Raw genomic sequence first — 14,176 nt, 5'->3', positions numbered from 1 at the left:
CGTGTTTGGGAATTAGTTTAAGCCTTGAGTTTTCATGTGAAGTGCAGCTTCACCGATGACCTCATAACTCCAGCTGGTGACATCATAACTCCAGCTGGTGACATCATAACTCCAGCTGGTGACTGTTGTGAATTCTGTGGCCAAGCTCCCTCCTGTGGCCGTGAGTGGTACTGCGGCTGGTTCTGTCTATAAGCTTCCTTTAGTGGATGAGAGTGGTACTGCGGCTTCTGAGTTTCCTTCCTCAGGTGATGAGGTTAAGTCGTTAGGTGCTGCTCTATTTAACTCCACCTGGTGCTTTGATCCTGGCCTCCAGTCAATGTTCTAGTATTGGTCTTGCTTCCTCCTGGATCGTTCCTGTGGCCTCTCTATCCTGCATAGCTAAGTTCTGCTTGTGTTATTTTTGTTTGCTATATTTTCTGTCCAGCTTGCTATATTGGTTTTTTCTTGCTTGCTGGAAGCTCTGAGACGCAGAGGGAGCACCCCCGTACCGTTAGTCGGTGCGGAGGGTCTTTTTGCCCCTCTGTGTGGTTGTTTGTAGGTTTTTGTGTTGACCGCAAAGCTATCTTTCCTATCCTCGGTCTATTCAGTAAGTTGGGCCTCACTTTGCTAAATCTATTTCATCTCTGTGTTTGTATTTCATCTTTACTCACAGTTATTATATGTGGGGGGCTGCCTTTTCCTTTGGGGAATTTCTCTGAGGCAAGGTAGGCTTATTTTTCTATCTTCAGGGCTAGTTAATTTCTCAGGCTGTGCCGAGTTACATAGGGAGCGTTAGGCGCAATCCACAGCTACCTCTAGTGTGGTGTGATAGGATTAGGGATTGCGGTCAGCAGAGTTTCCACGTCTCAGAGCTTGTCCTATGTTTTTGGTAAATGTCAGGTCACCTTGTGTGCTCTGAACTTCAAGGTCCACTGTGGTTCTGAATTACCTGTTCATAACAGTACTGGAGGCCCAAAGTACTAATGCTTCTCAATAGAGGGAAAAGAGAAGTTCTGAGACCATTTTTTTTTCTTTGCACTGTGTTCTGTCTTTCTTTTCCCCTATACATCAGGGTGGTTCAGAACACAGGTGTGGACATGGATATTCAGGGTCTGTCCTCTTTGATGGATAATCTCACTATAAGAGTAAAGAACATTCAAGATTTAGTGGTTCAGAATCCTATGTTAGAACCTAAAATTCCTATTCCTGAGTTATTTTCTGGAGAGAGAGCTAAGTTTTTGAATTTTAAAAATAATTGTAAACTGTTTCTGGCTTTGAAACCCCGCTCCTCTGGTGACCCAGTTCAACAAGTTAAAATCATTATTTCTTTATTACGTGGCGACCCTCAAGACTGGGCATTTTCCCTTGCACCAGGAGATCCTGCATTATGTAATATTGATGCGTTTTTTCTGGCGCTCGGATTGCTGTACGACGAACCTAATTCAGTGGATCAGGCAGAGAAAAATTTGCTGGCTCTGTGTCAGGGTCAGGATGAGATAGAGGTATATTGTCAGAAGTTTAGAAAGTGGTCCGTGCTCACTCAATGGAATGAATCTGCGCTGGCAGCTATTTTCAGAAAGGGTCTCTCTGAAGCCCTTAAGGATGTCATGGTGGGATTTCCTATGCCTGCTGGTCTGAATGAGTCTATGTCTTTGGCCATTCAAATCGGTCGACGCTTGCGCGAGCGTAAATCTGTGCACCATTTGGCGGTATTATCTGAGCATAAACCTGAGCCTATGCAGTGCGATAGGACTTTGACCAGAGATGAAAGGCAAGAACACAGATGTCAGAATGGGCTGTGTTTCTACTGTGGTGATTCCACTCATGCTATCTCCGTTTGTCCTAAGCGCACTAAGCGGTTCGCTAGGTCTGCCACCATTGGTACGGTACAGTCGAAATTTCTTTTGTCCGTTACTTTGATCTGCTCTTTGTCTTCCTATTCTGTCATGGCATTTGTGGATTCAGGCACTGCCCTGAATTTGATGGACTTGGAGTATGCTAGGCGCTGTGGGTTTGTCTTGGAGCCCTTGCAGTGCCCTATTCCATTGAGAGGAATTGATGCTACGCCTTTGGCCAAGAATAAGCCTCAGTATTGGACCCAGCTGACCATGTGCATGGCTCCTGCGCACCAGGAGGATATTCGCTTTCTGGTGTTGCATAATTTGCATGATGTGGTCGTGTTGGGGTTGCCATGGCTACAAGTCCATAACCCAGTATTAGATTGGAAATCAATGTCTGTGTCCAGCTGGGGTTGTCAGGGGGTACATGGTGATGTTCCATTTCTGTCTATCTCATCATCCACCCCTTCTGAGGTCCCAGAGTTCTTGTCTGATTACCGGGATGTATTCGATGAGCCCAAGTCCAATGCCCTACCTCCGCATAGGGATTGTGATTGTGCTATCGATTTGATTCCTGGTAGTAAGTTTCCTAAGGGTCGACTGTTTAATTTATCTGTACCTGAGCACGCCGCTATGCGGAGTTACGTGAGGAATCTTTGGAGAAGGGTCATATTCGCCCGTCATCGTCGCCATTGGGAGCAGGGTTCTTTTTTGTGGCCAAGAAGGATGGTTCGCTGAGACCTTGTATTGATTACCGCCTTCTAAATAAAATTACGGTCAAATTTCAGTACCCCTTGCCGTTGCTGTCTGATTTGTTTGCTCGGATTAAGGGGGCTAGTTGGTTCACCAAGATAGATCTTCGTGGTGCGTATAATCTTGTGCGTATCAAACGGGGCGATGAATGGAAAACAGCATTTAACACGCCCGAAGGCCATTTTGAGTACCTGGTTATGCCATTCGGACTTTCTAATGCTCCATCAGTGTTTCAGTCCTGTATGCATGACATCTTCCGAGAGTACCTGGATAAATTCCTGATTGTATACTTGGATGATATTTTGGTCTTCTCGAATGATTGGGAGTCTCATGTGAAGCAGGTCAGAATGGTGTTCCAGGTCCTGCGTGCTAATTCTTTGTTTGTGAAGGGGTCAAAGTGTCTCTGTGGTGTTCAGAAGATTTCATTTTTGGGGTTCATTTTTTCTCCTTCTACTATCGAGATGGACCCTGTTAAAGTTCAGGCCATTTATGATTGGACTCAGCCAACATCTCTGAAGAGTCTGCAGAAGTTCCTGGGCTTTGCTAATTTTTATCGTCGCTTCATCGCTAATTTTTCTAGCATTGCTAAACCGTTGACTGATTTGACCAAGAAGGGTGCTGATGTGGTCAATTGGTCTTCTGCTGCTGTGGAAGCTTTTCAGGAGTTGAAGCGTCGTTTTTCTTCTGCCCCTGTGTTGTGCCAACCAGATGTTTCGCTTCCGTTCCAGGTCGAGGTTGATGCTTCCGAAATTGGAGCAGGGGCTGTTTTGTCGCAGAGAAGTTCTGATTGCTCGGTGATGAAACCATGCGCCTTCTTTTCCAGGAAATTTTCGCCTGCTGAGCGAAATTATGATGTTGGCAATCGAGAGTTGCTAGCCATGAAGTGGACATTCGAGGAGTGGCGTCATTGGCTTGAAGGAGCTAAGCATCGCGTGGTGGTCTTGACTGATCACAAAAACTTGACTTATCTCGAGTCTACCAAACGGTTGAATCCTAGACAGGCCCGTTGGTCGCTGTTTTTCTCCCGTTTTGACTTTGTGGTTTCGTACCTTCCGGGCTCTAAAAATGTGAAGGCGGATGCCCTGTCTAGGAGTTTTGTGCCCGACTCTCCGGGTTTGTCTGAGCCGGCGGGTATTCTCAAAGAGGGGGTAATTTTGTCTGCCATCTCCCCTGATTTGCAGCGGGTGCTGCAAAAATTTCAGGCTAATAGACCTGACCGTTGCCCAGCGGAGAAACTGTTTGTCCCTGATAGGTGGACGAATAAAGTTATCTCTGAGGTTCATTGTTCGGTGTTGGCTGGTCATCCTGGAATCTTTGGTACCAGAGATTTGGTGGCTAGATCCTTTTGGTGGCCGTCTCTGTCGCGGGATGTGCGTTCTTTTGTGCAGTCCTGTGGGATTTGTGCTCGGGCTAAGCCCTGCTGTTCTCGTGCCAGTGGGTTGCTTTTGCCCTTGCCGGTCCCGAAGAGGCCTTGGACACCTATCTCTATGAATTTTATTTCGGATCTCCCCGTCTCTCAAAGAATGTCGGTCATTTGGGTGGTTTGTGATCGCTTCTCTAAGATGGTCCATTTGGTACCCTTGTCTAAATTACCTTCCTCCTCTGATTTGGTGCCATTGTTTTTTCAGCATGTGGTTCGTTTGCATGGCATTCCAGAGAACATCGTTTCTGACAGAGGTTCTCAGTTTGTTTCGAGGTTTTGGCGAGCCTTTTGTGCTAGGATGGGCATTGATTTGTCTTTTTCCTCGGCTTTCCATCCTCAGACAAATGGCCAGACTGAACGAACCAATCAGACCTTGGAGACATATCTGAGATGTTTTGTTTCTGCTGATCAGGATGATTGGGTGTCCTTTTTGCCTTTGGCTGAGTTCGCCCTTAATAATCGGGCCAGCTCGGCTACTTTGGTTTCGCCGTTTTTCTGCAATTTCGGGTTCCACCCTCGTTTCTCTTCAGGGCAGGTTGAGTCTTCGGACTGTCCTGGTGTGGATACGGTGGTGGATAGGATGCAGCAGATTTGGACTCGTGTAGTGGACAATTTGACCTTGTCCCAGGAGAAGGCTCAACGTTTCGCTATCCGCAGGCGCTGTGTGGGTCCCCGACTTCGTGTTGGGGATTTGGTTTGGTTGTCATCTCGTTATATTCCTATGAAGGTTTCCTCTCCTAAATTTAAGCCTCGTTTCATTGGTCCATATAGGATTTCTGAGGTTCTTAATCCTGTGTTTTTTCGTTTGACTCTTCCGGCTTCTTTTTCCATCCATAACGTGTTTCATAGGTCATTGTTGCGGAGATACGTGGCACCTGTGGTTCCATCTATTGATCCTCCTGCTCCGGTTTTGGTTGAAGGGGAATTGGAGTATATTGTGGAGAAGATTTTGGATTCTCGTGTTTCGAGACGGAAACTCCAGTATCTGGTTAAGTGGAAAGGTTATGGTCAGGAGGATAATTCCTGGGTTTTTGCCTCTGATGTCAATGCTGCCGATCTGGTTCGTGCCTTTCATGTGGCTCATCCTGGTCGGCCTGGGGGCTCTGGTGAGGGTTCGGTGACCCCTCCTCAAGGGGGGGGTACTGTTGTGAATTCTGTGGCCAAGCTCCCTCCTGTGGTCGTGAGTGGTACTGCGGCTGATTCTGTCTATAAGCTTCCTTTGGTGGATGAGAGTGGTACTGCGGCTTCTGAGTTTCCTTCCTCAGGTGATGAGGTTAAGTCGTTAGGTGCTGCTCTATTTAACTCCACCTGGTGCTTTGATCCTGGCCTCCAGTCAATGTTCTAGTATTGGTCTTGCTTCCTCCTGGATCGTTCCTGTGGCCTCTCTATCCTGCATAAGCTAAGTTCTGCTTGTGTTATTTTTGTTTGCGATATTTTCTGTCCAGCTTGCTATATTCGTTTTTTCTTGCTTGCTGGAAGCTCTGAGACGTAGAGGGTGCACCTTCGTACCGTTAGTCGGTGCGGAGGGTCTTTTTGCCCCTCTGCGTGGTTGTTTGTAGGTTTTTGTGTTGACCGCAAAGCTATCTTTCCTATCCTCGGTCTATTCCGTAAGTCGGGCCTCACTTTGCTAAATCTATTTCATCTCTGTGTTTGTATTTCATCTTTCCTCACAGTCATTATATGTGGGGGGCTGCCTTTTCCTTTGGGGAATTTCTCTGAGGCAAGGTAGGCTTATTTTTCTATCTTCAGGGCTAGTTAGTTTCTCAGGCTGTGCCGAGTTGCATAGGGAGCGTTAGGCGCAATCCACGGCTACCTCTAGTGTGGTGTGTTAGGATTAGGGTTTGCGGTCAGCAGAGTTTCCACGTCTCAGAGCTTGTCCTATGTTTTTGGTAAATGTCAGGTCACCTTGTGTGCTCTGAACTTCAAGGTCCACTGTGGTTCTGAATTACCTGTTCATAACAGGTGACATCATAACTCCAGCTGGTGACATCACTCGGACCCTATCAGGGTCTGTAACCTGTTCATGTGATCTGCAGTAATGACGTGTGAGTGTATAGCCGTATAGTTATATACCAGGTGAGTGACGGGACGCCACCAGTGAGGTTAACCATTCGTGCACCAGCTCTGCATCTACTCTCTTCTGTGGCATTCGGACATTGTCCCAGCACATGCCAGGGTCTTCTGCGTATAGGGTTGCTCCTCGGATTTGGTCCTCGCGGCCACTTATTTAGCTACAGTGTAATGTGTGAGTGTGCAATGTTGTGTAGATCAGGATTGACGCTGGGACGACGCGTGGAGATCAGCATATCCCGAACTGTCAGCAATTCCACAATTCTTCTGGCCGGCGCCGGCTCCGACGCGCGTTCCTTCTGCCGGTTGTAGTATAATTTAAAGTTAATGATGTATGTACGCAATGTGTGTGTACGTGATCATACGGAGCCAGCCAGCATGGGTGGGGTTAATCATTAAAGGGTCGCCCATCCTCCTGCGGTTTATCATCTTCATCGCTCCAGAAAGGAAGGTCTGCGACTTTCTAACACCCGGTGTTTCAGTTCATTGACATTTTCACGTCCTCCACTTGCTGTCAGTGAATGTATCTAGCTCCGATAGAATAGTCTCCAGCGCACGCAGCTGACACTGGCAGCCAGCCGTGATGGGAGACGGCGCAATTAATGGCGTCACAGCGCCAAAGTCTTGATAAAGTCGCCCCCATGGCGGGTCGCTGTCCGCCGCCTCCGTTCTCATCCCACAATGGAGATCAGTGTCTGCCGCAGTCAAGGTTATGGCGATAAATTCCTCCATTGTCGCTTCTGCTCGCAGTAAATTGGCTGGAGGCTTTCGCACCGCAGAGATGGATAATTTGCTGCCGTATTTCAATTGGATTTAGAAATGAGTTTGAGAGGCCGGTTCATGCCTCCTATTAGCGGGGGGCCGTGGGGGGCCGCGCTCCTGTCTGACTCCCTCATTACCAGCACTTAATACGCTTCCTGCGCGATCTGCGCTCACATGGACGAGGGCGACGCCAATGACAAGTGCTCAGAGGGCACACGAGACCCCCGGGGTCCTTGGCCCCAGCGATCACACCATTAATTTCTAGCTTCACTTTTCATTTCCCAGTCAGGCCTCAGTAATGCTCAGGGCACGTGGAGCAGCCGCCGACGCTACAGTGACAGAGCAATGCTGTGCGAAAGCTGCCACTGTAACAATGAGGCAGGGGCCGATCAAAGCCTGAACTCGGGCCGTAATTCACCAGGCTATCCCTGTATACACATATATGTATACCAGTCCTGTCTGTGTTATCTAGGGCACTCCGTCTGTGGATTACAGTGCCTTGAAAAAGAGTCAGTACTTTGTAGGACCACCTCTTGCTGCAGTCTCTTGGGGTCTCTCCACCTCTCTCTGCAGTCTTTTGGGGTCTGTCTCTCCAGCTTTCTCTGCAGTCTTTTGGGTTCTGTCTCTCCAGCTTTCTCTGCAGTCTTTTGGGGTCTGTCTCTCCAGCTTTCTCTGCAGTCTTTTGGGTTCTGTCTCTCCAGCTTTCTATGCAGTCTTTTGGGGTCTGTCTCTCCAGCTTTCTCTGCAGTCTTTTGGGGTCTGTCTCTCCAGCTTTCTCTGCAGTCTTTTGGGGTTTGTCTCTCCAGCTTTCTCTGCAGTCTTTTGGGGTCTGTCTCTCCAGCTTTCTCTGCAGTCTTTTGGGGTCTGTCTCTCCAGCTTTCTTTGCAGTCTTTGGGGTCTGTCTCTCCACCTTTCTCTGTAGTCTTTTGGGGTCTGTCTCTCCAGCTTTCTCTGCAGTCTTTTGGGGTCTGTCTCTCCAGCTTTCTCTGCAGTCTTTTGGGGTTTGTCTCTCCAGCTTTCTCTGCAGTCTTTTGGGGTCTGTCTCTCCAGCTTTCTCTGCAGTCTTTTGGGGTCTGTCTCTCCAGCTTTCTTTGCAGTCTTTGGGGTCTGTCTCTCCACCTTTCTCTGCAGTCTTTTGGGTTCTGTCTCTCCACCTTTCTCTGTAGTCTTTTGGGGTCTGTCTCTCCAGCTTTCTCTGCAGTCTTTTGGGGTCTGTCTCCCACCTTTCTCTGTAGTCTTTTGGGGTCTGTCTCTCCAGCTTTCTCTGCAGTCTTTTGGGGTCTGTCTCTCCAGCTTTCTTTGCAGTCTTTGGGGTCTCTCCAGCTTTGCATATCTAGAGGTGACATTTTGCCCCTTCGTCTTTGCACAATCGCTCTCGCTCGGTGACATTGGATGGAGACGTCTGTGATCAGTAATTTTCAGGTCTTGTCGCAGATTCTTTGAGATTTGGTCTGGATGGTGACTGGGCCACTCACACACAGGAATATGCTCTGACCTAAACCCTCCACCCTCCATTGTAGCTTGACAGGATGTTTAGGGTTGTTGTCCTGCTGGAAGGCGATCCATGCCCTAGTCTCAAGTATTTTGCAGCCTCTAACAGGTTTTCCTCCAGGATTGTCCTCTGTTTAGCTCCATCCATCTTCCCATCAACTCTGAACAGCTTTCCTGCCCCTGCTGAAGAAAAGCGTCCTCACAGCAGGATTCTGCAACCACTATGTGCAACGGTGGGGATGGTGTTTTCAGGGTGATGTGTAGTGTTACGTTTTCAGCCACACATAGAGTTTTGCATTTAGCCCAAAAAAGTTCTCCTTTGGTCTCATGTGACGGCAGCACTTTCTTCCATATACGCGCTGAGTGCACTACATGATTTTTTATGTCTTGCTGGCAAAAATATATTTCTAATTGCTAATCTTCCATACATTGTAAAGTATATGACTAATATTTGTGCTTTGGACAGATGATCCCACCTGAGCTGCGGATCTCAGCTGATCCTCCAGAGTGATCATTTGTCTCTCGGTTGCTTCTCCAATTAGTGCTCTCCTTGCTTGGGATATCAGTGGACGGCCATGTCTTGGTAGGTTTGTAGTTGTGCCGTACTCCTTCCATTTTTGGATTATGGATTGCACAGTGCTCTGTGAGATGTTCAGAGCTTGAGCTATGTTTTATAATTGAACCCTGCTTTCCTCTTCTCCACCACTTTATCCCTGACCTGTCTGGTGGGCTCCTTGGTTTTCATGATGCTGTTTGATCCCTGATGATCTCACACAAACCTCTGAGGCCTTCACAGAACAGCTGTAGTTACACTGAGAGGAAATCACTCCCAGGGGGACACAATATAACACTTGTGTGACTTCTGGAGGCGATTGGTCACTACAGGGGGCTAAATACATTGTCACAATATTCAGATTTATCTTTTTAAAATATTTAGACAACTCTATATCATTTCCTTTACATGTCACAAATTCCAATAAAATTTATTTTTTAACCTGAAAAAATATGGAAATGTTCAAAGCATTATATTTATGGCACTGCGTCTGTGTGTTACTCAGCAATGTGTAATTATTATGGCTTATGTTTGATAATGTTTATCTTTCCACAGACTTTTATTGTTAAATAGACTGCGGCAGAATCAGAATCAACAGCGATGGAGGAGTCGGGGGCTGTGCTTTATTGGAGGCGTCATGTATAGAGTTTCTGCTAATAAACTTTCCAAAACATGGAGCCCCGGCAGCGGCAGCAAACTCACCCCAAAGGCCAGTAAGTGATTTCTTCAGAACTTCCAACTATTGTAATACTGCTCCTATGTACAAGAATATAACTACTATAATACTGCTCCCTATGTACAAAGAATATAACTACTATAATACTGCCTCTATGTGCAAGAATATAACTACTATAATACTGCCCCCTATGTACAAGAATATAACTACTATAATACTGCCCCCTATGTACAAGAATATAACTACTATAATACTGCTCCTATGTACAAGAATATAACTACTATAATGCTGCCCCCTATGTACAAGAATATAACTACTATAATACTGCCCCCTATGTACAAGAATATAACTACTATAATACTGCTCCCTATGTACAAGAATATAACTACTATAATACTGCCCCCTATGTACAAGAATATAACTACTATAATACTGCCCCCTATGTACAAGAATATAACTACTATAATACTGCCCCCTATGTACAAGAATATAACTACTATAATACTGCCCCCTATGTACAAGAATATAACTACTATAATACTGCCCCCTATGTACAAGAATATAACTACTATAATACTGCCCCCTATGTACAAGAATATAACTACTATAATACTGCCCCCTATGTACAAGAATATAACTACTATAATACTGCTCCTATGTACAAGAATATAACTACTATAATGCTGCCCCTATTTACAAGAATATAACTACTATAATACTGCCCCCTATGTACAAGAATATAACTACTATAATACTGCTCCTATGTACAAGAATATAACTACTATAATACTGCTCCTATGTACAAGAATATAACTACTATAATGCTGCCCCTATTTACAAGAATATAACTACTATAATACTGCCCCGTGTACAAGAATATAACTTCTATAATACTGCTCCTATGTAGAAGAATATAACTATTATAATACTTCTCCTATGTACAAGAATATAACTACTATAATACTGCTCCTATGTAGAAGAATATAACTACTATAATACTGCTCCTATGTACAATAATATAACTACTATGATACTGCTCCTATGTACAAGAATATAACTACTATAATACTGCCCCTATGTACAAGAATATAACTACTATAATACTGCTCCTATGTACAAGAATATAACTACTATAATACTGCTCCTATGTACAAGAATATAACTACTATAATACTGCCCCTATGTACAGGAATATAACTACTATAATACTGCTCATATGTACAAGAATATAACTACTATAATACTGTCCCTATGTACAAGAATATAACTACTATAATACTGCCCCTATGTACAGGAATATAACTACTATAATACTGCTCCTATATACAAGAGTATAACTACTATAATACTGCCCCTATGTACAAGAATATAGCTACTATAATACTGCTCCTATGTACAAGAATATAACTACTATAATACTGCTCCTATGTACAAGAATATAACTACTATAATACTGCCCCTTATATGCAGGAATATAACTGTTTTAAGGTGTAATGAGTGATATGAATGCAGTTTTCTGGTGGTTCTTGAATGTCAGTGATGTTATCTACATTGATATCTAGTAGTTGAGTGTGGTGTTATTGGACTTGTCTGGCTTCGGTCTGTCCTCGCTTCGGTCTGTCCTCGCTCCGATCTGTCCTTGCTCCGGTCAGTCCTTGCTCCGGTCAGTCCTTGCTCCTGTCTGTTTTCGCTCCTGTCTGTCCTCGCTCCTGTCTGTCCTCGCTCCTGTCTGTCCTCGCTCCTGTCTGTCCTCGCTCCGGCCTGTCCTCGCTCCGGCCTGTCCTCGCTCCGGCCTGTCCTCGCTCCGGCCTGTCCTCGCTCCGGCCTGTCCTCGCTCCGGCCTGTCCTCGCTCCGGCCTGTCCTCGCTCCGGCCTGTCCTCGCTCCGGCCTGTCCTCGCTCCGGCCTGTCCTCGCTCCGGCCTGTCCTCGCTCCGGCCTGTCCTCGCTCCATGCCTTCACCTCTGGCAGGCGTTTGTGCATACAGATGTCAGTGCGACAGACCGCTTTCCTGTAGCCGGTGACATTCTTTGACAGGCAGGTGACTTTGGCTCCCTGGTTCCTTTCATGCCATCATCTTCATCAGTACCACAACAGATGGGGCGTCATCGTCCTCAGCCAGGAAAGTGACAGCTCCTGCGAGTCGAGACTGCTCGGACATACTATCAAATGTGTTTCACTCACTCTGAGAGACAGCAGGCTGGCAGATGAGTGACTGCGACACACTCCCACCACCTGGCGAGATGCACGCTTGTCACTTTTACATGGTTTTTACTCAACTTCCATCATGTTTTTGCCGTCCTGTGCACGCCATTCCCCCATATCTGTGACAATTTAACCGTTCTCTGTTCTCACTCCCCTTGGTATCTTTCAAACGTGCACTGCCACATTTTTAGGAAATTTTCCAGTGTAAGGTTGTGTGCACACGTTGCTGTTTTTTCGCGTTTTTTCCCGATAAAAACGCTATAAAACCGAAAAAACAGCATACAATAAGCATCCCATCATTTAGAATTCCGCATGTTTTGTGCACATGATACGTTTTTTTCCGCGAAAAAAAACGCATCGCGGTAAAAAAACGCAGCATGTTCATTAATTTTGCGGGGTTTTTTTGTGGATTTCCCACTACAAAATGCATTGGGAAGTGTCCGGAAAAAAACGCAAAAACACATGCAGATTTCTTGTAGAAAATTTCAGGTTTTTCTCAGGAATTTTCTGCGAGAAATCCTGAACGTGTGCACATAGCCTAAAGATTTGGTACCCAGTGCCTTGTTTTCTATTTGTTTATTTATTTTTTTTATCATTTCTAGTTTATCTTGCAATTTTATTTTTTAAATTTAGTTTATGTATGCTTTCATGTAGTGATGTCATAAGGGTCATCATCCTGAATGTTTGGGTGTAATGATGTGACTGCTTAATAATAATAATTTAATAATAATAATTTTATTTATATAGCGCCAACATATTCCGCAGCGCTTTACAAATTATAGAGGGGACTTGTGCAGACAATAGACATTACAGCATAACAGAAATACAGTTCAAAATAGATAACAAGAGGAATGAGGGCCCTGCTGCTCGCAAGCTACAATCTATGAGGAAAAGGGGAGACACGAGAGGTGGATATCATAATAAGCTTAATATCATGGGTGTTTGTGTTGGGTTTGTAGATGAGCAGCTACTAAGTAAAATCACAGATTTTTTTAGTGTTGTGGCTGCGGAGGGCTCACTGAGCGCCGTGACTTGCGGAGTTCTCACGGAGGGCCATGGTTTGCGGAGGGCTCACTGAGTGCCGTGACTTGCAGAGTGCTCACTGAGCGCCGTGACTTGCGGAGGGCTCACTGAAGACCGTGACTTGTGGAGGGCTCACTGAGGGCCGTGACTTGCGGAGGGCTCACTGAGGGCCGTGACTTGCGGAGGGCTCACTGAGGGCCGTGACTTGCAGAGGGCTCACTGAGGGCCATGACTTGCGGAGGGCTCACTGAGGGCCGTGACTTGCGGAGGGCTCACTGAGGGCCGTGACTTGCGGAGGGCTCGCTGATCGTTATGTAGCTGGCAGCGCAGAAGACAGAAGTGGTGATAAACCCCTCCTGTTTTCTCACTCCTCTGCAGTGTCAGATAAGAGGGACTGGAGTTGATCCTGTTTGTTTACAGGAGCATGAGCTTCTTCCTTGTGACGTGAGTTTGCCCAGTACCATGTACTGTAAATTTATGGTACTTGTTGGGTAAAGAAATGGGGACTGACTGATGGGCAATGATTCAATGGAAAAAAAAAAGGGTCAAATTATGTATCTTTCCTCTAGGTGGTAGAAACTCTCATATTAGCCAAACCAACTTACTGGAAGAGATTCCACGGGAACAGGACTCCTGTTTGTGAAAGGGGTAGACAACCACTATTATCCTTACCACACTTTCCTATAAATTTTGTAAGGCTCCCCAATCCAGTCAAAAAACAACAGGAGCTGCAGTGGCAGTAGAATTAAACTGCCGGCATCGTAATCTGGACATCCCGATTGGTTTTTGCCATGCGACTTTCTTGGTTTAGATTGATCATAATGGGCACGTACACAACCTCACTTAAGGCCCCGTCACACATAGCGAGATCGCTAGCGAGATCGCTGCTGAGTCACAAGTTTTGTGACGCAACAGCGATCTCAGTAGCGATCTCGCTATGTGTGACACGTAGCAGCGATCAGGCCCCTGCTGTGAGATCGCTGCTCGTGTCGGAATGGCCTGGGCCATTTTTTGATCGTTGAGGTCCCGCTGACATCGCTGAATCGGTGTGTGTGACGCCGATTCAGCGATGTCTTCGCTGGTAACCAGGGTAAACATCGGGTTACTAAGCGCAGGGCCGCGCTTAGTAACCCGATGTTTACCCTGGTTACCATCGTTAAAGTAAAAAAAACAAACGCTACATACTTGCCTACCGCTGTCTGTCCCCGGCGCTCTGCTTCTCTGGTCTGGCTGTGAGCGGCGGGCAGCCGGAAAGCAGAGCGGTGACGTCACTGCTCTGCTTTCCGGCCAGAGCAGAGAAGCCCAGCGCCAGGGACAGACAGCGGTAGGTAAGTATGTAGCGTTTGTTTTTTTTACTTTAACGATGGTAACCAGGGTAAACATCGGGTTACTAAGCGCGGCCCTG

General features: G+C 46.1%; 1 protein-coding gene across 1 annotated transcript in view; it reads left to right on the top strand.

Annotated features, from left to right (window-relative positions):
• Positions 1-14,176, top strand: part of ZC3H3 (zinc finger CCCH-type containing 3) — a 143,706-nt gene that overhangs the window by 101,156 nt on the left and 28,374 nt on the right. Inside the window, exon 5 of the mRNA XM_069732015.1 lies at positions 9,425-9,582. Within this exon, the coding sequence (XP_069588116.1) occupies positions 9,425-9,582 (158 nt within the window). The remainder of the gene's footprint in view (positions 1-9,424; positions 9,583-14,176) is intronic.

The sequence above is a fragment of the Ranitomeya imitator genome, chromosome 6 (genome assembly GCF_032444005.1).
Source record: "Ranitomeya imitator isolate aRanImi1 chromosome 6, aRanImi1.pri, whole genome shotgun sequence".
NCBI lineage: Eukaryota > Metazoa > Chordata > Amphibia > Anura > Dendrobatidae > Ranitomeya > Ranitomeya imitator.
The sequence above is the reverse complement of the archived record's forward strand: the minus strand, read 5'-3'. Positions and strand labels throughout refer to the sequence as shown.